Raw genomic sequence first — 23,611 nt, 5'->3', positions numbered from 1 at the left:
ACGGAAAGCCATCAAACTATTCTGAATTACAAAGACACTTCATGCTTTCATTCATCTGCCTGAGCATCAGTGACCTTAAGAAAGGGAAAAGAAAAAAATAAACTAGCTCCTGTAGGAAATGAGACAGGGCTGTAGGAGCACACAAGAGATGCTGGGTGATACTAGGAAGAAAAATTCCAAGTGAGAAGTTCAGGTTGTGCCCTGCAGGAACAACTCATTACAGAATTAACTTGTTCATTCTAGTGGTACTACAAATCTTGAGCTAATTTTCCCTCTATTACTCAAGCAACAACCATGTATGACACCACTCCAGGAATACACCATACCACCCATGTCACTACTCAGTGCCTGCAAAACAAAACTCTGAACTGTAGAAGAGACTGGAATTCAAGTCTTCTGAAGCGTCAATTCCCAGTTCATGAGCCTTTGCTAAAAAGGCTGGCACAGTACATTGTTTCTATTTTAGCTATCGAATCTAAACCAGATACTCAGAACTATAACTGCAACACTACTTAATTGGGCAGCCAAACATGGATTATTTTTGGTTTTTTCCCCAATAAGTGTTACTATGAGTGGAACAGACAAGTTGCAACACTGCTTAGTATCAGGGTTAGCTGCATCTATACCACCTTCATTAAGGTAAAGTTCTGCGGTGGTGGGAAAACCACAACATCAAAGTACAGGTAAGCATCGTGCTGCTAGTAGAGTTCATTTCTCAAGTGTCTGCTTAAGTTCTCTGCTAAAAGGAAACCCATGACATTGGCAATGACTTCAGCATTTCTTGCTCAGTTCCTGAAGTGTAGTGTGACATTGGATTTTGGTCATTTACTATAGTTTAAAGTTTTGTTTATAGTTAGGTTACCATAGCTAGTAACAGTCTGACTCTCAGTGTGCCAGAATAAAAGTCTACTGAACATATAAGTGAGACATAAGCTACATGGTTGCCCCTGACTGAGGGGAGCAGGGGAAAAACCCACACAAAACTCCCTCAGTGAGCAAATCGCTCCTTTCAGCCCTGAGCTCCACATTCCCAAAGGTATTCAAGTACTCACTTTGCTCAGATATTCATCAAAAGTAAACAATTTCCATGTCTTTCCATGTATCTATCAGTCCAAGTAGTATTTTTATACTTGAAATGAACAGCTAATTATTGCATACAGTAAGAGCAACTGGGTGAACTGGGAAAAAAAAATTAGAAACAATTTCACTTCAAGATATTCCATTGCTGGCACACAGTCATTTATCCCCATCCTGTTCTTCTCCCAACAAGTATTACTTGGGAGGAATGTTTTCTGAAATCATTTGCATAACGGCTCTGAGTTTTCAGGTTCTTCAACTAGACACCTCAACAAGGAAGGACAAAAGTACTTCTGCACTAAATGTAAGCCTCTCTGGAAAAAGCTAAAAAACCTCCTACAGCTCACAGATGTATAACTGATCTGCACATTGCCAGTCTCTCACATTCAGTCACTCATAGTTTCACTGTACTGGTTTAGTTTGGTGATCTGCTTTCAAACAAATTCCACAGATTTGATATCTTCTAAAATCTGGTACAGCAATTTCTAGCATCATGAAAAAAAGCATTAACGCCTGCATTTTGTCCCCACCCATACAAAGCACAAAAGACGCAAGCAATTTTACATGACTAAGGCCCAGCAAACAGACCAACAGCAGCAGTGCTTGTGTCAGCAGGTTTATCCTCCCACATCCCGCATCCCGAGGACTCCATTATTTCATGGGGGCTGCAAAGAGAACAGTTTGTAAACAGGCAGAAGACTTTCCAAAACAGTTGGCCCTTCAGAGGGTGCTGCAGGCTTTAACCTTGAAATAGCCATGCAGCTCTAAGGAGACAGTACAGAGCCTAGGCTTGCTTGTTTGTTTTAATGTTCAGAATACACAAGTAAACAGCAGATTAAAAATGTATTGAGCAGCTTGAACACAACGCATAAATAAATCCATGTCAAACAGCATTCCACAGTCATGTGTCAAGTGAAAAGCAGAAAGACTTGTCTGTCTGAAAGAAAACAATTGTGATTGCTTATATGCAAGCTAGCTTCCTATGTATTGACTCGGGATTTTACCATTTAATAACAAGTTTCCTGAAAGTGTAGTATGTACAGACGTTACAAACAAGAGTATGATAAGCCCACTGTATACTAAGTTGTATTTCTAGACATTATTTTTTTGGGACTTCACTCAAAATATCTTTGTGAGACAACGTACCTGAACTGAGTTTACCCTCTTGAAAAACCCTAGTAAATCCCTACTCAGTATGACCCATCACCTCTGCTGGCCCCCAAAGCCTGTATTTTAGAATAAATCTCCTTCAAGAGATCATGTAGCAGATTACACTGACCCTCATTTGTTTGCATTAAGCTTAAACATCAGAACCACTTGTAATAATCTACCAAAGATAAAACTCTTTAAAAAAACCAATCATTAATGTCAAACAGACATTTAACAGCTCCTCTGTTACATGGAAATGGGATGTCTACTATGAAAGGCCAGATGCTCAAATGGATTAAAGAGTGTCTAGCCTTTAAATCCTGCATCCACAAATCAACACTGACCTAGTGACCTAAAGTAAAATTTAATAATAATAATAAAAAGAAAAGTATTCAACAGCCACACACAGACTATTCAAGAAGGAAATAAAATTGTTAGCTCATGACTATTTGGACATTTACACAGTGCTCATCAGAGAATATAGTAAGAGCTGGAGAATGCCAAATCTAAAGTCCCCTATTTATCCTTGAAACAGGTTTAGCAAAGGCAGCGGAAAAGCAAGGTTCTCAGCACACCAGCAGCCTGCAATCAGGAGAAATGACCTCTGGAAGGGGTGCACAAGCTATTTATTACCTTTATGGTGATATGATTGTTGCTGTCTGTGAAGACTTGCCAGCGAGATGGTAATTCACATCCACGGCGAGAGCAAATCCTGCAGGTAACAGCTACCTTACCAGAAACGGACCAGTGAACAGTAACACATCCCACACCAGCTACAGAATAACCTTGAGGTGGTTGCCCTTCCCTCCAGCTAAGTTCAGCAAAGAGTCAGAACGGTGAAAGTCTAATCTGTTTTCAAGCACAAAAGCCAATCTTCCTCCTGTGTTCCTTTTAACAACGCAATTACAGACCTGCAACTTGCATGTGTGAACAAGTCCACTGCAGCCAATTAAAAGCAAGTTTTGCATAAATCATCCACTTCAACAGCAATGCAATACTTAAATTCTGGCGCAGGAAAGGGTTAAAAAAAAAATCCTTTTAGTTACAACATGATACAGCTTCCATTAAGAGCGTTTGCCCAGTTCCACCAACGTGCAAGTGTGACATGATGTCTGAAAGGACTTGAGGCACATATACCAGGCTTCCACAAGCACAAGAAAAGCTCATACACCACAAACAGTTAAAGTACTCAAAGAAACAAAACCCTCCCAACCTCCCCCCCACACACTTTTGTTAGGCATTCCAAGTCTTGGAATGCATCTTGTAGGTTAAACATTTATCCCAGTCAAATATGTTGCAATTGTAACTTACTAATTCCATCGGTAACTTTCCTCCCAGACTCCAAAGCACTGACATTTTAAGTGCATAAAAGCAGAGTGCAGATCAGTGGAATCGGGACTAACAGTTTTAATTAAAAGCCTCTAGTAGTGTCCTCCCCTGTACCAAATAAAAATGGCAGTCCTGGCAAGAGGGATGAATGTAAAAGCTTTATTTGAAAAGGGAAAGCCCATACGTGACTAAAAATATCTGCTGAAGTAACATTTTATTTATTTGGGGTACAAACTAATTTTAATGCCTCTCCTTTAAGTCTGTAATTTGAACTACATACAAATAATGTTGTAAGTTCATCATGTACTTATGAAAAAAATTAATACTTCTAGCTCCTACAGCACATCAAAAAATGTCTTTTAATGGGTACAAAAGCCTTACAAGCATGTATTTCTAATTTTATTTTCCCCTTTAAATGAAATCTTGCCATCAAAAGTGTCACGATATTTGCGGAGTATCCTGAAAACTCATGTCAAGTGTCCGTATAATCAAGGTCTATAAGAGAAGGAGTCCAAAATGTTTGGTTAGTTGGCGAGTTGGAGAGAGGGGCAGAGGGTGGGAACGAAGAGTGGAAAACCTGCTCCTGCATTCTGCCTCCCTTACGCTGTTTCCTCTGGGCAAACTGCATAAAACACCCTAAACATCCATTGTACTGCCAGCTCTGTTTGAACGTTTCCCCCTCGTCTCACCCTTCATGCCAGTATGAAAACCAAACACGTATCACATCCAAAAAGAAATCACTGAGACAAAAAGCAATCAGCGTGAAAAGGCATGTAAATCAAACAGATTTGGCAGCAAACAGCATTTCATAAAGACAAGAGATACTGCTCCATTTGTATCAGTTTGGCCAGTTATTGTTCTGACTTACTACTTTAATGACCCCAAATTAAACTGCTTGAACTGAAACAGACAAACAAAGATCTTTAAAATACAATTCTCACACACACACCCTCTTAACAATAAGCATTATTTCCATGCTGCTACAATCCTTAAATCATACAGTCACTGCACCAATTATAAATTAGTCACATACACAATGAATTTAGTACTGACCTTGCGAAAAGCTTACTCCTCTTGGCTAGAAATCATTAATAGTTTTGGGAAAATCCTTTTATGTGCTCCTCCAGCTAGCTAATCCCAGCCTTCCATTAACGCACTCCATTGCGGATAATTGCCGACAGCACACGCTCCCCTGCTTTTGCTGGTTCCCAACCCAGCAAGGATAATCACATTCCGGCGGGGAGCGAACAGATGGCAGCATCCATGGTAACCAGTCCTCCCCAGCTAGTGGTAGCACTGGGAGACTCCCGGGGACTGGGCAACAAGCGTTCTTTGTGCTTCAGCCTTGCAAAGCCTTAGTGAAGGGAGAGCCAGCTCCTAGAGCTCACTGGGCATGCCTAGCAGGTGCCTTGCCTTCGCAAGCAGGCAGAACACCTTAACAAAAGCTTGCGACCAGGTTTAACCTTGACACTGCCTATTCCTGCACCCTCCTTCAGCAGGGGGGAAAGGAGGGCAAAACACGCGCTAAGGTGGAGGTGAAGCTAGCAAGGGTTTTCATTTGCTATTAAAACAGAGGGTTCAGAGAAATTAGCTGAAGACTGTTTCCCACCCCCCCACCCCACCCCAGCCCCCCCACCCCCGACAAAATTATTTTCTGAAGGCAGGCTTAGTTCCCCTGAATGGGTTTGATTTTAGCACGAAGGGAGTGTTTGCTGCCTGATCTCTATCTCCCGGACCTTGCAATTGTTCCCCTCAAGAATACCCTAATCTCCCAACCTGGGGGTTTCTGAACAAGAACTGCACTGACCCTAGCTTTTGGTCTTAGGGCTCCTGCCACAGTTATCTGCTCCACATCTGCAAGACCAACGCTGATTCAGCAGCAGGCAAAGCTGCCGTGTCTCTGCTGCATGACTGGGTTGCTGGTGGAGGCGTGTCTGGAAAACCCTTTTTTTGCATCAAAGCTGTGCCTGAAACCACTGCTCTCACCAGGCCAGACCCGCGCAGCTACACCCGCACCGACGGCGACGGCGTGCACCAGCTCTGCGAAATTCCCACCAACATTATCTGGAGGCAAAAGGGAAGTGGCTTTTCAAGACCATCTGATAATGATCTTGTCTGTAAAATAGAAAGAGCTTTGGAAGTGCATATTAAGGCTTTAAATACTGATGAGTTGCATGGGACCATGCATATTTAAGGCTTGAAACACTGAACGTGCAAAAGCACAGTAGTCTGTGGACAGAGGCTAGTGATGCATTCAAACTTTCTCTCCTCTCACTCAAAACCATGTAGCGTTTATGACTAGCACTGTGTCAAAAATTTTTGAGTAATACTACTTAAAGCTGAGAGAAGTTTGCAGTTCAGGTTCCTACATGTTAACTTAGGCCTAGTGAATTATTCTTTTGAGGAAGGGAAAATTGTTTCCTTTCTCCCTTAATGACACCTTTGATCCTGTAGCTGGTCCTGCAGGGCAGCATTTGCTCCTGTAATGGACTGAAAAACCCTGTGCTGGAACCCATCATCACAAAAACACCCATCTTTTCCCGTGGGTGGCTCCAGGCACGGAGCTCAATAATTTTCTTCTGCAACCCCAACCCCCACCCCACCCCTAATTTTCAGTTTACCTCATCCTTACTGCAAAAGGAAATCAGTTTTGTTTCACAGCAAGCACAATGAAGTTTTTCTTACATTGGTAAGAGATACCTCTATTAAACTGCTAGTGCTTTAACACTGGAAGTCTCTCAGATCACTGCTGGTAGCGTTTGAGTACCTGTAAGCCATACAAGAGCCCCCTGCCACGGAAAGCATGGCAGCTGAAGAGGATGCAGACCTCAGAGGGGTCTCACAGGGCTCACAAGGGTACCGGGGACAGGCATGGGACCAAACCCAGGTCTGCTGACTTCCCCTCCAGGACCACGGTCCTTCTGACTCATGCCGCTAATTTCAACCCATTTTCTTCCTCTAAATGAACAACCTTTACATCATCAAAAATGTCTTAAGCAACCACAGACACCAATCATCCATCAGCAACAAGGGCAAAATAATGTAAGGAAGGAAGCCAATTTCCTATTTAACTTGCCAATTGTTAATATTAAAAACTTTTCAGCATTTAAGCATTACAGAACACACCAACAGCATTTCTTGTTTTGCCTCTTAAAAATAATGACCGTGGCTCAGAAATTAGTTTTAGTATGCTAATAGATTTTACTTATTTATGCATTTCTGGAAAAAAATTGTGGCAATTATGTTCTTGGCAAACAGACTGACTTCAAAATTACAGGGATTCAAGTTCAGTTTCAGTCTTTTCCTTCATGAAAGAGACCTCCTACAAAGTAATTTTCTAGATTTATGTGAATTCTAACTTTGTATTAAAAAAAAGTTGTCTACTGAAATATTATAAGCAATTTTGGCATTGGAAAACATGTTCCAGACACTGATAAAAACCCTCAGACCATCTGTTTTTGAACAAGTACTAGCTGTACTCATTATAGGAGGGCTGCTAGCAGAGTGAGGGTAACAACATTCAGAATCCATTTTGGATGAACTACATGGAGCAGCCACCACACAAAGAAAGAGGCAATGGGGTGCACTACACATTTTGACAAAAGCACTGTTAAAGTTACATGGAGCAGCACTAAAAAAGTACCTTCAGTATTACCTGACAAAGGATTTATTCAAACTACTTGAAAATGAGAGAGGAAAACAGCACATCCAAAATAATTTTGAGGAGGGGAGGACAAGGGAAAGAAAACTTAGCTATCTCCCCTTATTCTTTGGCCCAGTCCAAGCCAGATAGGAGTTTAGGAATAAATTGTTTTTAGCTGGAAGATATTAATGAAAAATAAGCAACACATTGACATCCTGTCTCCTGAATTGATTCCATTGAAGGGACTGTCCTTTGTAACAATGACACCATATGCTTCAGCTTTTTCCAGTCCCAGCTGCTATCCGATAGACCAAGACTTTGGTATTTTACTCAAGTTGATGGGTACTCAAACTAGGCTTTAGAAATGTATGTTTTTCAATTTGGATATGTTATTTTGTTGGTGATGATTGCTTAAAATCTATTCACCCAAAACAAGTTACGTGAGTTTAGAATAAGGCATATTGATATTGACAGAAGTTCGTCTCCATCCTCTGCATAAGATATGGAAGTTTTATTTATAAAGCCAACCACAGCATCTAGGTAAGCGACACTGGGCCTCACGCATGCATAATTTTGAACTTCTGCCCATTCCTCATACTTGTTTTTCGAATTCTACTGAAACAGCCTCATAACTCCTTACAGTTGCACCAACTGTACGTTACTGCCAGAGATAAAGATAAAGCTATACAATAGACCACTGATCTGCTCTATTATAGTATCACCTTTATTTCTAAAAAGAAAGCAACTTCAATATAATACGTATGTATGTCTTTTAACTTGATGCCATCTGGTATTGAGGAAGTTCACTTCAAGGTAAACAAGACATCTACACTTTTAAGAGTATAAAAAATATTCTGCAAGCAATTGTAAGGGCTGAAATCTGCAAAATTTCCTCTGACTTGTCTAGAATCTCAAGATTTAACATTTTTTGTGATAAGCACAGAAGGGTTATGGCTTCCACACTAGTCCTTTAAGATTCCTTTGTATGACAGAGATGGTTTTCCAGTCTTGTCTCAATTGACTGTCTTCCTAAATTAAAAAACAATGGTACTTCGCAGAAGGAAAGCAATGAACTAACCCTTGCAGACAGCAAATTCTTCCTCAGCAGCACCTCTACAGACATAAAGCAAATGGAGATTTCATGCCTGGTGAGTTGCACTCCCCTTACTTCCAGAGTGCATGGGTTTTCATTGACACTTGCTCCCTCAACATCACAAGGAAAAGACTATAAAGTTTCTTCTTCTTTCACAGAGTGCCCGTGTAGCCTGGGAATGCATGTGTGCTGAGCATGGGAGAAGGGGCAGCAACTGTTTTGCTCTTGTTCTTATGGCCACTGTTTGATTAAATGAAGTCAACATTTTGAGAGATAAACCTTTCCCTTCCAAACTGCTACTGCTTACAAAAGTGGGATTCACAGCAGGGAGACAACCTATCTCCTTCTCACCAGTTCAGTGACATGGACTGTCTCCATCCACTGCAGCAATCATTCTTCTACTATTACAACAGCTGTTTCTGTGGATGTTTCTTTTTGGCAACTATCATGAAAGCACAACAAAGAAACATGGACAGAGTTCATACTAGGCCATCTTAGTCACCTACCTGGTGTACAAGCCTGAAAGTTATCCTTCCTTTATAAGCAGTCCTTCAAAATAACTTTCAAGTTATGAAATTAAATTCCTTATAGAAATAGTAAACCCAAGGCTTCTATTGTTATGTCTCCAAAGATAACTATTTTCAGATCAGGAACAGCACCAGCCCAGTACACATAAACACTTATTCCATAAACTGGAATTACTTTAGTTTCCAAATACTTTATGGCACCTCACCCACTGAGCTGTATCAGTAGTGCCTCCAAGCTAGTAATGCCTGTAGAAAAGGACATTGTTTTTCCTTTAAAGCCGATACCAAAGTATATCTAGAGTTAGTCAGGCACATTGATTAAAATAATGGAAAGTAAATAATGTAAAATGTAATTTCAAAGAAACATACGTCCATCCAAAGGCCATAAATTAGAATCCCTTTCTCCAGTAAAGAAATTTCTCTTGGAAATTGCTGATCAGGAACAGTTAGTTAACAGGATTTCTTGTAAATGCTGAATTATTTTTATGTCAACAGTAAAATGTAGTGCACAGAAGAGTTGTTAAGGAGAATGTGTGATAGCACAGTCTCCCTAAAGAGGATACTGCAGCTCAGGCCTTGCACATACAAGGCACAAGACAGCTCGTATTGGTGGTACCTACTTAGAAGCAAGAAGTTTAGAGTTCCTTTTGCAAGGTGTGCATGAACAGAGAGAAAGGGAGAGCCAACATCAAGGGACTTACATTCCAACAGCAGAATAAACTGTGACACTAATGCTTTTCAATCCATCTGCATTATAAAAAAAAAAAAAAAAAGCAGCAAGAGGGATGACAAAAGCAAAGGTGGTTTTAGCTGAGAACTCAGTTTGTCAAGGTAGGACAATTCAGTTCAGTATCTCAAAGTATCCAACAATAGGGCACAGCAACCACCAGACATGCCTGATTATTTCTGCAGTCACACAGAGTGTTTCCATGGAAAAGCAGCAGCCTCCTAGGTTTGACATTCAGTGTCTGACAGCTGAGCCAGCCAAAGCTCAGACACGCAAGACTCAAAGAGAGATCACAGACAGCTCTTTGGACAGGGTTCTGAGCAATGCAAGAGTAAATCCAGCTCTGGGGAAGAGCCTAACCCCAGGGGCTCTGCCCTGTGCTCTTTATTTACCAGTTAAGCTCCTACTGAAAGCAGAATAGACATCAGAGTAGCACATGGGTGTGAACTGTGGCCACGGGGCTTTCCTTTCTCTTTAGGCTTTACTAAACGGTTTCTGAGAAGTCTGGATGGGAACTGCAGGACTGCTTTTCTACCCTGGCCTGGACAACTCCCGACAGAACTTGTAAACAAAAAGATAGAAATGGTGTTTCTGGAAGAAAAACAGCCTGTACATTCCTTCCTCTATGAAGTATCCTTCAACAAAAACCATGAACAGTAGGAGAGTAAGAAAATGCAGAGAAACCATGCTACTACCATAAAATAATTCAAGATGTTATGAGTATTCAGTGTGCTAATCTCCTCTGTGCACGTACAGGAAGTTTTCGTACTTCATCAATTAAACCTGGGGAGGAAAAAAAAAACACTTGTTATAACTCCAGAACTTTAATTTATGCTTCATAGAGGTAATCTGAGGTACACCAGGAGTGGTGGTATTTGAGCTGTGCTAAATATTACATCAGTGTCCTTGTGATTTAGCCCACTGCAGGTGGCTAACCTATTAGTGGCAAAGAATGCAGAAAAAAAAATAATCTTAAAATGCATTTAGCAGACTCACATAATACACATTGATGCAATTTAAATTCCTCTCCAAACTCAGCAGTTCTTTGCCACAGATTTCCAAGATCTAGAAACACCTGGTTTAGATCCAACATAAACACCCTTCTGAGCACTCTGTAACAGTTTTCTGACCAAGCAACAGACAAATTTTACAAAACACCTTGCTCTTCCCTAGCCTGAAGCTCCTTCACAGGTTGAGAGATCAGTCAGCAGTAAGGTGTCTACAGACACCAGGCTTGGGATTTGATCAAGCAGTTGTGGAGCATGCCCCATCCATGCCCACAGCTGGCAGCTCCACTGACAAGTGGAAGGAAAAGTGGTATCACAGGATTTATTGGTAGCCACCAAGGTCACACCAACAAAACCTAAAAATTCCACCTACCTCTCGTGCCAGCTCACACATGTGGGTTCGCTTTTTTAAATCCCAAATTTAAGGTATCACTTAGGCCGACAGCAACTATGTGTATCACTAGAGTCATCCAAAATATTCCTGTTTTTATTTTGTATACATTTCAATGTCTCAAAGTTCTCTTTGCAGTCTACCTCCTCCCACAAGGATGAGCAACACAAGGATGAGTTTCACAGTTGCACAAAAACGAAGGTTTTGGCAGAGACTATTTAGACAAATCTGATGGGTACTAGTGGTCTTGGTCAGCTGGGGCTTCCAGGTGGACCCATGACAAATACATGCCATTAGAGGCACAGCGCACAAAATCACAGGTTCTCTCTTTCTCAGATCATATTCAATATAAGTAACAGGTCCAGTATAGTTTATTACTATGCAGCATTTCATTTGCAGTAAGAATATCACAAATGCTTGTATTATTACTGCTAACACCATACAATACAACAAAGAAGGAGCCATACCTTTCAAGGATCTTACTCTTTTGCTACAAGGGGGCAGGGAAGGATATTAGCACATGGGTTACTCCAATACCTTGAAAGGTCTAGACTTCTCATAGTTTGTATTTAATTACAGAAGTATTTACTACATATAAGGATAAAGAAAAAAAATAAACAACGTAAATCAAGATATGCCTCCAAAGAAAGACTCCTACACATTCTGAGAAAGTAGTAATGACTGACATACACACATACAAAGCCGAACTAAAACAGTGATCTTGCTCACCAGAAAAAATTTTGGAAACACTGCTGAAGTTTTAATTGTCTCTGCTATAGCACTGGTGAGCTCACTGAGTCAAAGCCATGCAGTACAAACAGGGATGAATATTTAACAGCATTTCTATGTCCCTCAAGTAACGCAATATAGTGCAAATTCATACATGTAGTGTATATCTACACTATAGCGAAATATGCTCCATCCAGTCTGCCTGTATTTATATTTTAAACAGCTAGAATATAGGCAAGCTAGTAGATTATTATCTAAACTTTACTTCCATAAAAACTGAACATTTGGTGATGCACTGTTATCTAATGCTGTGGGTGGGCTGCAGTGACATGCACCGCTTCCCTCCCTTCTATACTCTCACAGATCATGACTATTTTCAGACTGCACATGACAGAAAAATAGGAAGGAAAGGTTAGGAAAGTGTCAGAAAATAAGTTCAAATTTGCACACAGATCTATTGTGTGCTGTGAGGAAGGTCACAAGATTCAACTTCTCATTGTAGGGATAGCTGCCTTAGATCAAAACAGTCATGTTCTGCTTCTGCTGCTGCTCACCCAAGCGATGAGAGCGCAGTTCGGTCCAGCTGCCCTTGGATGCTGACAGATCACTTATCCTTCCTCAACGACAGCAAGCAACATGCTTCTTGTTGATATTAGCAGAAAAACTAGATCTAGACTACAGAATGCACTCCTGCACAGACAATTTGATCACAGGCTACTAGTGAACTTCCTTGACTCCTGCTGTCCTCCAGTTCTTTAAGAGAGTTCTGTAAGTGTATCAGCTACAGGCCAGGATTAAAAAACTATGCATATCTTTATTTTCCAATATTTCTGAGGCTCCCACAGGTCAAAAAATTACTTCAAAATCAGTAAATTATTTAAAAAACAGAGAAAAAAAATAAAAAAAAGAGGTCTACTTACAGAAACCCATGCCTTATAAAGGAGCATCATTACTGCAAGCTGAAGTCCTTACATTCCAATGTTTTTGCGCAAGTAACTCTGCCCATCTAGGAGACAGTCCTTAAACTGGGCATTGAATGAACATTATCAACTCGTTATATAAAAAAGGAAGTTCTGAATTTCATAACTTAGTGACATAGCTCAGGAAATAAGCAAGAAGAAACATTTCAACACAGAGTAGCAGCAGATTGTGCGAGTGGGAACTTAAGTCAAAGAAAATGTTTAGTTAAAAAGACATAAAATCCTTACAGGTCAAGATTCATTTGACTCAGTGTCACCAATAAGGAGAACTCTATAGCTGTAGAAAGCTGTAGATAGCTCTTCCGCATTATATAAGCTATATTCCAGTCACACCTTTAAGATCTTTTAAGAACCCTTACTTCTTAAAAAAAATAATGGGCAGTTCTGACGATGCAGAATGGCTGTCATTCAATGTAGAAGAGTCGTTCTGTGTTTTAGTTTGTGAAGAACTAGAAACACATGAGGAAGTTCAGAGAGGGGATTTGTGTAAGTTACTTGCGCTTGAAGTCTCACTACTCTTTTCATAGTACTAAACTGTCTAGTAGTGAGTTATTATCTTCCAGTACTAGGAAACTCATAAACACAACAATCTTAGTGCATTTGGTGCTCTTCTATCTTTGCTTCTTATCTTTGTTGTCTTTATATCAAATTTCAGCAGAAGGCCTCTAAGCCTTCTACTGCTACATGTTTGAGCCATGCAAAACTGAGCACAGAAACATGTAAGCAGTGACTTCAAAACCTTCTGACTCTCTTCTGCGTTAACTTCTATGTTACTGAAATGGTACTAGAGGATTTTCAGGTAGAATAAAGGACTTCTTTCAGCACGCCACAATAGTGAACCCTTACAACAAAATCCCATGGCATCAGACATAGAAGATGCCAGCAGCTTTGTTTAGAAAGTCTGCTAGACAGCCAGATATCTCACACTACCTGCTCTGTGCAGCTTCTTTAGAAGTCCATTAAATACTTCACTTCTCATTTTAGGTACATTACATACAGAGAAAAAAAGCCCATTTCAACAGATCTCTGAAGAAATGAGGTATAAGCTACATCATACAGAGCACTGTGTGTAACTGCCTCTTGCAGACAGTCTTCTCCCTTTGAAGTTGGGATGTGTGAATCCCTCTATAAGCACAACTTTTATGCACCACTGTAGAAACAAATTACTTGAAAAAAACAGGTAATATCATTATCTCTCAATATACTAGAAGTCCCAACTCCTGGCAACAGAAGAATAATTCTAGAAAATCTGAGGTGTCACGTGAAAGAGTTTCACAGACCTCATATCGGGAAAAGTTTGAAATCATTAAGAAAGTGACAAAATTAATCAAATAAAAAGATAAAATCTTTTACATGGGTTTTGGAGGTTTGGGGTTTCTTAGTGTTCTTTTATTTTTGAGAAACTACTGAAGACTTTGTTAACTTTCATAACAGTAATGCAATGCAGAAAAATAAAATAAAGTCTTGCAAAGTCAAGATTAATTGCCCCATACATGCTAAGGGGCATACATGCCCCATCCCTGCAGGACAGTGCCCTTCACAAACAGCTGCACTAGGAAGACTAACACCCACTGGAGTATCTCCTCCTCAAATAGATATTTATTTTTTTTACAACAGGAGGTACAATAAGCTAAAAGAAAAAGAGCAGCACATGTCTACTGTACTATTGCTTCATAAAATGTGAAAATTTAGATTTCAGAAAATTGTCATTTAATGATCAATAGGACAGTTCCAGAAATATATTAATAGAAGAAATACTAGAGGACTACATATTCCAATGCTTAGCTCTGAAGCATAACTTGTATGTCTAGTCCATCCTGGGAAGATGGCTGTGAGAAGACTACATCATCAAATGCATGCACTACACCTACCTCAGCCTAACAGAAGAGAAAGAAAAATACAGTGCAGCCAGACAGTTCATCTAATGAATTTATGAACTGGGTTTTAATGGTTCTTCACTAGAAAACCATCTGGTGCTACTAGCATAATTCAACCACACTCTGATTTTCACCTAACTACTAGCTGGGCTAAGATTCTCAGCATTCTCATAAAAAATGGAGTTTAAACATCATCATCTCTAATGCTGTCTACTATCTCTCCCAGAAACCCTTCTTATGCTTTTCTTCAGAGCCTGAAGCTAGTATTTGAAAGCTCAGTATGAATTATAACAATCTTTTCAGTCATATTACTTCCATCAACCTCCTGCAACTTTAACAGCATACTGAATTTTCACATTCTTTTTCTTCCTGCGATTTCAGGTTTTAGAAGGAAGTGATAGCTGAACAGAAATGAATAAAACAAAAAGTCTGCTTTTCATTTTGCAGAGTTACATTTGATCAGCACTCTAACCATTAGGAGTGATTGCTGTTATCTACAGGAAAACACCTGCATCCAGCACTCTGCAAAGAGCACTTAACTCATCTGGACCACAATTACTTAGAATACAGCAGCATTGTATCATGTATTACACTGCCATTTATTTGAACTCCTATTATTTTATTTAAACTTACCTTAAGCCTTTGATGACAAATAATTAAGGCCACATTGTAATACAGTGGGTTTTTTGGTTTTTTTTTGTGTGTGTGTCTCTTCAAATAGTCTATTTCTATTGCTTCAGTAAATTGCAATCTAACTTTAAGGCATTCCCATACTATGATGGGACACAACATAGCAAAATCCGTAGTCTAACAGGGTTCAGATTCAACTATTAATCAGTCACTCTACTACAAAACAAGTAGAGACTTTAATAAGTTGTGACATTCATAGCTGGAAGCTACAAAACGGAGACAGAGCACCCCAGAATAGATTTTTAACTCAGTACTACATGATCCAAAACAAATCTCCAAAATGCATCCATTCCAACTCAAAGAGAAGGTTTAGCACATCCAAATTTAAGACACTCAGTTGTAAAACCAAAGGCATCTACATCTGTGTTTTATCAAAAATGATGCTAAAAATGGATACAAATACTTCAGTTGACTCAACACAAAACAGCAGTGGAAGGCTGCCAAACTGAGCGTGTGTTCCTCTGAACACAATATACATCCTGTACATTTACCACCTCTCTCCAAAGCAGCAGCTGGAAGCTAGAAACACCTATGTGGCCTACTGAATGGAAGGAGAGACTGCTCAACATTTTATTTTAAAATGGAAAATTCAACCATTTTGGTTTTTCCAAAAGCTCGGGAAACACTGAAGAAATAGCCGAAAGAGACTCTAGTCACAGTTACTTAGACTATGAGGACACTGTAAACCACAAGAAGCCTTACTGTCTTTCTTAACAACCTCTCTGGAGGTTTGAGGGATTCAGTTGTTTGGATTTGGGAGCAGAAAGATCTGGCAAGGTCTCTTGGGATGCATAAGGAAGCCTATATAAGTACAGTACATGATAGTAAACATTCTTGCTATTTTCCTTTCCCTGTTTGACAGCATATATCTTCACTGAATATTGAAACCAAAATCTGCCAAGGGCCCGTATTTTCAGAAGACTACCAACCTCTAACCCAAAATAAGCAAAAACATTATGTGTGTGTTCAGAGGAATTTTTCCATGTTCATACCATGGTCTCTCCCATACCCAGGAGAATAACAAAACAATAGCTATGTTTGATTATAGTCAATAAGCATCCTTCTTTTTCTTTTTTAATAAACAACCAGGATGAATTAGTACTCCCTTTTTAGATTTTGTTGCGCATACACTATGTCACAGCAATGGGTCAAATTCTCAGGTATTCTGGAAAAAGTGGCTTTGCGGAATTTTATACTCATCTACTCAACATCCTATTTCAGTAGAATAGCCAATGGGCAGGAGGGGGGGAACAGATCTTTGAAACAGAAAAATTTGATAACAAAAACTGATCATTAGGTTTGTAAGAAAGCCAAAGGAAAAGAGGAGCTGCTAGAGAACCCTGACGTGCACATAAGCACAGAACTGTTTTCATTTCAAAGCAGGTGAGGGCTGGTGGTGGGGGGGTGGTGCTGTTTGTTTGGTATTTAAGTCTATAAATAAGCCAGGCCCTACAGAGTTATTATTAATTATGTTCAAATCACATCAGGTTGCCAACACCTAATTGTCCTCACACCTGTACATTCTGTACATCTCCCTCTAAATTAAAATGGTAAGTTTTATTAATCAGCAGTGGCAGCACACAGTACTTTTTCATGCAGCAAGAGCCAAGTAAACTGGAAATAGCTCACAGAGCTGAACAAGCACAAAAGCTCTTTAAGTTTACTTCATGCCAAAACCTTTGTGCTATCTATATTACTATTCAGATAATATATACTGGAAATTTTTCTATAATTTGTTTTTAAATACAAAAATGTTTAGGTCATCAGTGTCATAAGAAGCAATTTTTTTTACAAAGATACCCACTTTCATTTGGTCCCTGTCACTTCACTGCAGATTCTGAACAGCTGTCCTGCATTTTGCCAAGTCCATGGCCACAATACACCCATGACACTGACTCACCATTTTAGAGTGCAAACATTGCTACTTATTCTTTAGCTTCTTCCTAATCTTTTTATGGTTTAGGACATCCTCATTATGACTTTTAAATCAGTTGCACATGGAAAGACATACTGCAGCTAAAGGATCTCTGATGAGTGTATGCACTCATACCTTGAAAAACTCAAAAAAAAAAGTCTTTACAAACCACATAAAAAAACCAAAACACCAAACCAGGTCAGATTTGCCTTTTCCAAGGATTTTTTTATCTTTTCTGTACAGGACTCAAACATATTTATGGTGTTGCAGTATGTCCCAGGCATTTATCAGAATAGATTGCTGAGCCTTTCTGTCAACAACCATGACTGACTGGAGGTGGTGGGTGGTGAAGATTATGACTTTTTGCCTTTTCCAGAACTGAAACTATTTGCCTGTATGATGATATTTTCGTAAAAGACTTTCAAAGCAGATGTCTGATGCTGGGCAATAAATTCAAAAATCAAGCCATTAAATACACAGCTGTAACAGGCTTGTATTTGCTGCTCCCATTTGAGGAATCCACTTTTGCAAGGTTTGGATCCTAGAGTGCATTATCATCTTAGCTGGCACCTTATTATGTACCTGGATACTAGAAGGAAAAATGAAAAATGACTGTTCAAGAAGAAATTTTATATTAAGTCTGCAGTTCCTTCAGGACAGACCATCACAGTAACTAAAATACCAAGGAAGATGTCTCAAGATCTAATATCACATATTATATGATATATTCAATGAGTATATAATTGAATAACTTCCTTAGAAAATGAAGCCATGGACGGCAAATAGATCATCTACAGGAGAAAAGCTCTTGCAGCTAAGGTGCTGAACTAGAGGGAGCATGAATCACAACTACAAAATGCTGCATGGTTTCTTTTGCTATCCAAGTCAAAGGAGTTTGTACTTCTGTCTTTACTGTAGGAAGCAAAACAACTAATTTATCTGCCTTACACAGAACAAAAGCCAATGAGAAACAATATTTCAGTAAGAGCTCCTTTAGTGTGGCCCATCTTGTAATAAATATTCTTACTGTCTTACTGCTGCAAGAGAGTCGCTGCCCAAAGTGTTACTGCAAATTATTGAATGAAGTTAGATAAAAGGAAACTCTCTGTATGCTTTGGGCCATTCATATTTCCAGCTAAGCAGTCAGGCATCTACACTCTTACAGGAGCATTTGCAGATCACAACAGGCAATCTACCAAGTGTTAGACCCCATCCGGTTCAAGCCACTTTTCCTCCTACCCCAGCTCATACAAAAAATTAGTTTTGAAGGAACCTTAAAGGTAAGCTAGTCCAATTCCCTCCTCAGAGTAGGACCAGCTTAGATCATGTTGCTCAAGGTCTTGGCAATTGAGCTCTGAGTGTCTCCAAGGATGGAGATTCCACAGACTGTCTGGGCATCTCTTCCAGTGTTTGAACACCCTGATGCCAAATTTTTCTTCCCTTGACACGTAGGTGGAATTTCACTTGTTGCAGTTGCGTTTGTTGCCTCTTGGCCAATATTGTTCATCTCCAAGAGTCCGTCTCTGTCACCTCCACACACACCCCCACTAGGTGACAGAAAATAGCAATAAGTTACTCCATAGATGTCTCTTCTGGACAAGCCCACTACTGTCAGGCTCTTTATGTCATGTGTGGCAACCCCTGATCCTCTTGGTCAACTGGACTTGCTCCAGTTTGTCAACATCTTCCTTGCACGAGGGAGCTCACAACTGGACACAATACTCCAGCTGTGGCGTGACAGGCACAGAACTGTCACTGAAAGACTTACTTTCCTTGACTTGCTGCAGCTGGTCCTGTGTCACCACAAGGGCACACTGCTGACTCACATTCCTCCTCTTCGTCAGCTCCCCGTTTCTGCAGCACCGCTCTCCAACCAACAGCCTGTACTATTGCACAGAGATTTTCCAACCCAAATACCAAAACTTTCATTTGCCCACGATGAACTGCATGAGGCTTCTCTCAATCCATTTTTCCAGCCTGACAAAGTCCTTCTGAAAAGCATCCCTATCTTACCCATATTGACTGCTCCCTTCCCATGTTTAGTGTCATCCACAAAGTTGCTGAAGATGCCTTTCTTTCCATTGTCCAGGTAGTCAGTGGCAATATGGAACAGTATCAACACTGGTATTAACCCAGGAAAAAGGGATTCCTCTCCTTTCCTTGTCTTCCAGGCAGCAACTGTAATTTGGCTGGCCTGTAAATTGACCCATGTCCTCCAGAAGACTGCTAAAATTGCTTTCGGAGCCAGAATTGCTATCTGACCATCACGTCCTTACCCAAAGGGCAACATTCCTAAAATGAAGTAGAGCTGAGGTGGTTCCTCATACCACAGTTTAACACTACATTATACTCAAAGTAAAGCAATTTGCATGAAGTACCTCAAGAACATCAGTAAGTTAGTTACTGTCTTTCTTATCAGCTTAGTTTCCAGTGTTTCAGGTTTCTTTCCTGCCCAAAACTGTTTGTGTATGTGACAGAAAGAAAACAAACAAGAAAAAGCCAAGAAGAACTTTGCAAAACTGTTTTGGTGGGTTTCTTTCCCAAAAGGTCCTTTAAAGTGTTTTAAGAGCTTAGTAACTTCACAGAAGGGAAAGAATTTGTACATTTTTGGTGTATCAAAGCATAGCACAACTATTCATACAGAAATAAATGGACATACTAGATGTCAGATTAACATGTTAGGTTTGGGTTCTTTGGCTTTTATTTGGAGGGGGTTGGGATTAAGAAGAAGCAGAAAAGCATAAACAGCATTAGGAAGAAGCAGAAAAGCATAAATTATAGCAATATCAATGTATCTTAATTCACAGAAGATAAGTTTGCAGGCAATTTCTATGGATGAAGCACACTGAGACCTTGGACCTTAGCTAAAGTCACAAGCAAATTCCCTTGAACACCACGTGTCATCAATTTGGAAACTAACAATACTCACAGCTGCTAAAATACCCCATAAAACAATGCAGTTCATACCTCAGAAAAAAATAATTTGGACTTTTTTCACTTGTTTGGAATTTTCACTTACATCTATTAATTCTTGATTAGTTTATTTAAGGCAGGAAAAATAATTTACAGGAGTACTCTGGGGCAACAGAGTTTAAGCTTAGACTTAAGAAAAGAGTATCAAGACCATACCATAGAAAACACGTAGAAGTTAATTTAATAAACCCTTCAAATTAGATATGTGACTTTACCTTCTATGAGATAAATGAACTCTATTAAATACTAGAAAGGAGCACAGGACATGATCATCCTTTTTAACGAATAAAGCTCACCACACCGCGTTCTCCTCACATTCAAGCATACAGTTTATAGATACCTGCATTTGTCTTAGAGATGCTTCGAACCAAGAGAACAGAAAGCTATCCATGACAAAATCTGGGAAACACTGTAATCCAACAGGAATCAGGGAAGGAATTACTACATTATATTCCTACACAGTGAATTTAAAGTATAAAAAAAAAAATCATGACAAAAGAGAACAAGTCTGATGGTACAACACTGAATTACTTTAAGAAATCTAGGTTCAAATTCTTTGGCTCCACAATTAATTTTTTGTCCTCAACATATTCCTTAATTGTCCATGCAGACTTCTTGTGGGTAACCATAGCACTGAATCTCACTATGAAAGTGCAAGGAGGAAACAACTCACTCGTTACGTGAGGCTATGCAGATATTTATAAAGCACGAAAAACGAACATGCAGATCTGGATGGCACCCATGGTGTTTTTAAGCAGCTACATGAAAGAGGAAAAAAAAGTGACCCAGGAATCAAAATAAAAGTCAGACTTTGTTCTAATATGGGATGGAGGAAACTGCTCTCCCCTTACAGGACAAACAAATATCATCAACTGCCTGACACAAAAGGGAAGAGGAAAACAACAGGAAAACTTGCCAGCTGGGGAAAGCTGTAGTCAACTGCCAAGGATCATTTTAGGGTTGCAGCTGCTTGTCTCTGCCAAGTTTAAAGAGTTAGCTGTTCTAAAACTATATTAAAAAAAATGCCGCTGGGGAGTTTAAGTACTGACCTTGTAAGGAAAAATTCCATGGAGAAGAGAGCAAATTGCCAGGATACCAGGAATTTTGTTAAACATCATCTCGTGATTTCCCAGGTTCAGCTTCAAAACAGCTATTTCAAAAATGCAACTGATGTTGCTTTTTTCTGCTCAGATCCCTACCCACAGAGCTGCCAGTCTCTCATGTGTCCATCTGAATTCAGTTCCACACATCCCACTCCAAAGGGAACAACTTCTAGACTGAGAATGTTGCTACTACTATATCATCACAAATCTATTTTTACTGGGTGATGCATGGTGCTTCTGGGAAGACAGCAGATATAAAATTTCTCTCAGTATTTTAAGATTATTCATGTACAGAGCTCTCAGCAATGCCATCTCTTGAGATTTTAGAGAAGCACTGGTGATAAGCATACTTTCAAGTATTTTAGGACTTAAAAGGGCTAAATCTAGTAAAAAAAAAAAAAACCAACCCAAGTATCAAGGTTTTCCCCACATAACAGTGTGCTTGCACCTAAACTATAAAAAGTATGACTTTTTTAAGATTTTTTTTTTTTTTTAAACAGAAAAATCTGAATGGCATAGCACTGATATCCGAAGTGTCGTGAAGGATGATCAAATCACCTTTGTGATATTTCTGAGAGTTCAACAGGAATCCCCTCAAATGGATGATAAAGGAAGAAGTGAAGTAAAAGTGTCCAAACCGGGGGGAGTGGGGTCAGGGAAGTGATTCATTATATAACATCTGCACTTAGGTTTCAAACATATTACATACAGCATGAGATAGAAAAAGCATAGCAGAGACAGGTGCAGGAAGAAACCCAGATCTGTACACACAGTGTCATGTCCTTTAACACCCCCAGAACAAGCTGACACTTACTTTAATTACTCAAGAAAACCAGGAAACATTTATTCCAGCCTATAAACTTTTAGCCAGAAGTTCTGCTACCCTTCTCCTTAAATCAGAAGCAACAGAATGATGTAAAATTTACCAGTTTTGAGGGAACCGGCAGATGTAATTTTGTTCCTCTGTAGTTACAAGGGTGACCAGTACCCAATGTGTGTGGGGCACTACTCCACACTGAAGATGATTATTTGCCAGAAGACTTGATGACTATCATCAGATATCATTATTATACAAGCTTAAATGTCTATGTAACAAGCATGACAAAAAGTAGAAGCTACTGGAAACCACAAAATTATACTAAAAAAAGGCAGAATTCTACTGCTACCTGACAGTTTATTATTTTACAGCATTCCCCTCCACCATTATCACAACAGAAGCAATTCAATCATGGTTATTATATCTCACTGCTGTTTCACAGCAATCAGCGTGGCTGTTACTTTCAGTGACAGTCAGACATATCTCTAAGGCAGCATACACTTCCTGCTGAAAAAGCGGCCAGCCAGCCATTTACTTTCCTATTTACAGAACAAACTGGCACACAAAACAGGAACCTCAAAATCCAGCCTCATGACTCTTATCGAGGGACACAGAACAAGAGAGAAAAACTAAAGACTGAACAGGACACCACAGAAGTTTGTCAGAAGCACAGAGTGGGTTGAGTACATTCAATCACAATTCAAAATAATAGTAATAATTTAACATTCACACTGTACAAGTCAGTTAAAAAATGCCTTCTTCACAAAATATGTGTTTCTTAGCCAAGCCTTTCCTCTGGTACAAATACATATACAATAATGGTATCTGGAAGTTCAAGTGTCAAGGTGTGTAAGAGGTCAAAGAAAATTTATCAAGTTTAGAGTTATCTATCAGACACTGGCTGTATCTTCCAAATGTATGAAGGTAAGAATATCTATCTGGAATACAATCAAGATAAAGAAGGAAGTTTAAAAATAAATCTAGTTGCACACACTGATACTGGCTCACCAGTTTCGTTTTTACTATTACAGGGATATAAAGTAGTATTGAGGAACATTTACTTAAAAAAAAAAAAAAAAACAAAAAACAAAAAACAACAAAACCCACAACAAAAACAAAAACCAAAACAGACTCAAGTCAGGTTTCACAAAGAAACAAGCTGTTCTCTGAGAGACCTAGGTGATCACTGGGAACCTCCACTACATAAAGACTGTATTTCATCAGAACTGATTTGCATTGCAGTTACAGTGCTGTGTACAACAGTCTTTATGCTCCACAAATCTCACAGTTACAGTGCAGTCTGATGCAAAAATGACCACGAGCTATTTCTAGGCAATGTCAGAATCCTAAAGACAAAGACAAGAATTCACAGGAAGATCACACAACATGGCAGTAGGCAAAAGAGTACAGGGCTAGGACTTCATGAACTATGGCACACAACTCAGATAGAACCACTTCCAATGGTCCCAGGAGGCCAGAAAAGAACAGTAACTTTTACTGTCTTTTTTACAGCAACGTCTGGCAAGCCTTGAACCAGATCATTAAAGATATCAGAAGGAAAGACGCAAAAAACCCAAAAGCAGG

At 39.5% G+C, this 23,611-nt stretch overlaps 1 protein-coding gene across 8 annotated transcripts in view; it reads right to left on the bottom strand.

The window, feature by feature from the left end:
- LOC308065808 (protein bicaudal D homolog 1) overlaps positions 1 to 23,611 on the bottom strand; it is a 318,237-nt gene that overhangs the window by 68,136 nt on the left and 226,490 nt on the right. Inside the window, exons 1-2 of one of the 8 annotated variants that reach the window (XM_080392284.1) lie at positions 12,593 to 21,131; positions 11,411 to 11,531 (exon numbers count right to left, since the gene is read on the bottom strand). The exons of 4 other annotated variants lie outside the window; for them this stretch is intronic. Coding sequence is in view for 1 of the 4 variants with exons in the window: in XM_080392280.1 (XP_080248406.1) it covers positions 12,593 to 12,602 (10 nt within the window). In the remaining 3 variants the exon portion in view is untranslated. Of the gene's footprint in view, positions 1 to 4,608; positions 10,210 to 11,410; positions 12,573 to 12,592; positions 21,132 to 23,611 lie in introns of those variants that run through there. 3 more of the 8 variants (XM_080392280.1, XM_080392283.1, XM_080392282.1) reach the window with 3 other exon arrangements.

The sequence above is a fragment of the Falco punctatus genome, assembly GCF_963210335.1.
Source record: "Falco punctatus genome assembly, chromosome: 6".
Taxonomy (NCBI): Eukaryota; Metazoa; Chordata; class Aves; order Falconiformes; family Falconidae; genus Falco; species Falco punctatus.
The sequence above is the reverse complement of the archived record's forward strand: the minus strand, read 5'-3'. Positions and strand labels throughout refer to the sequence as shown.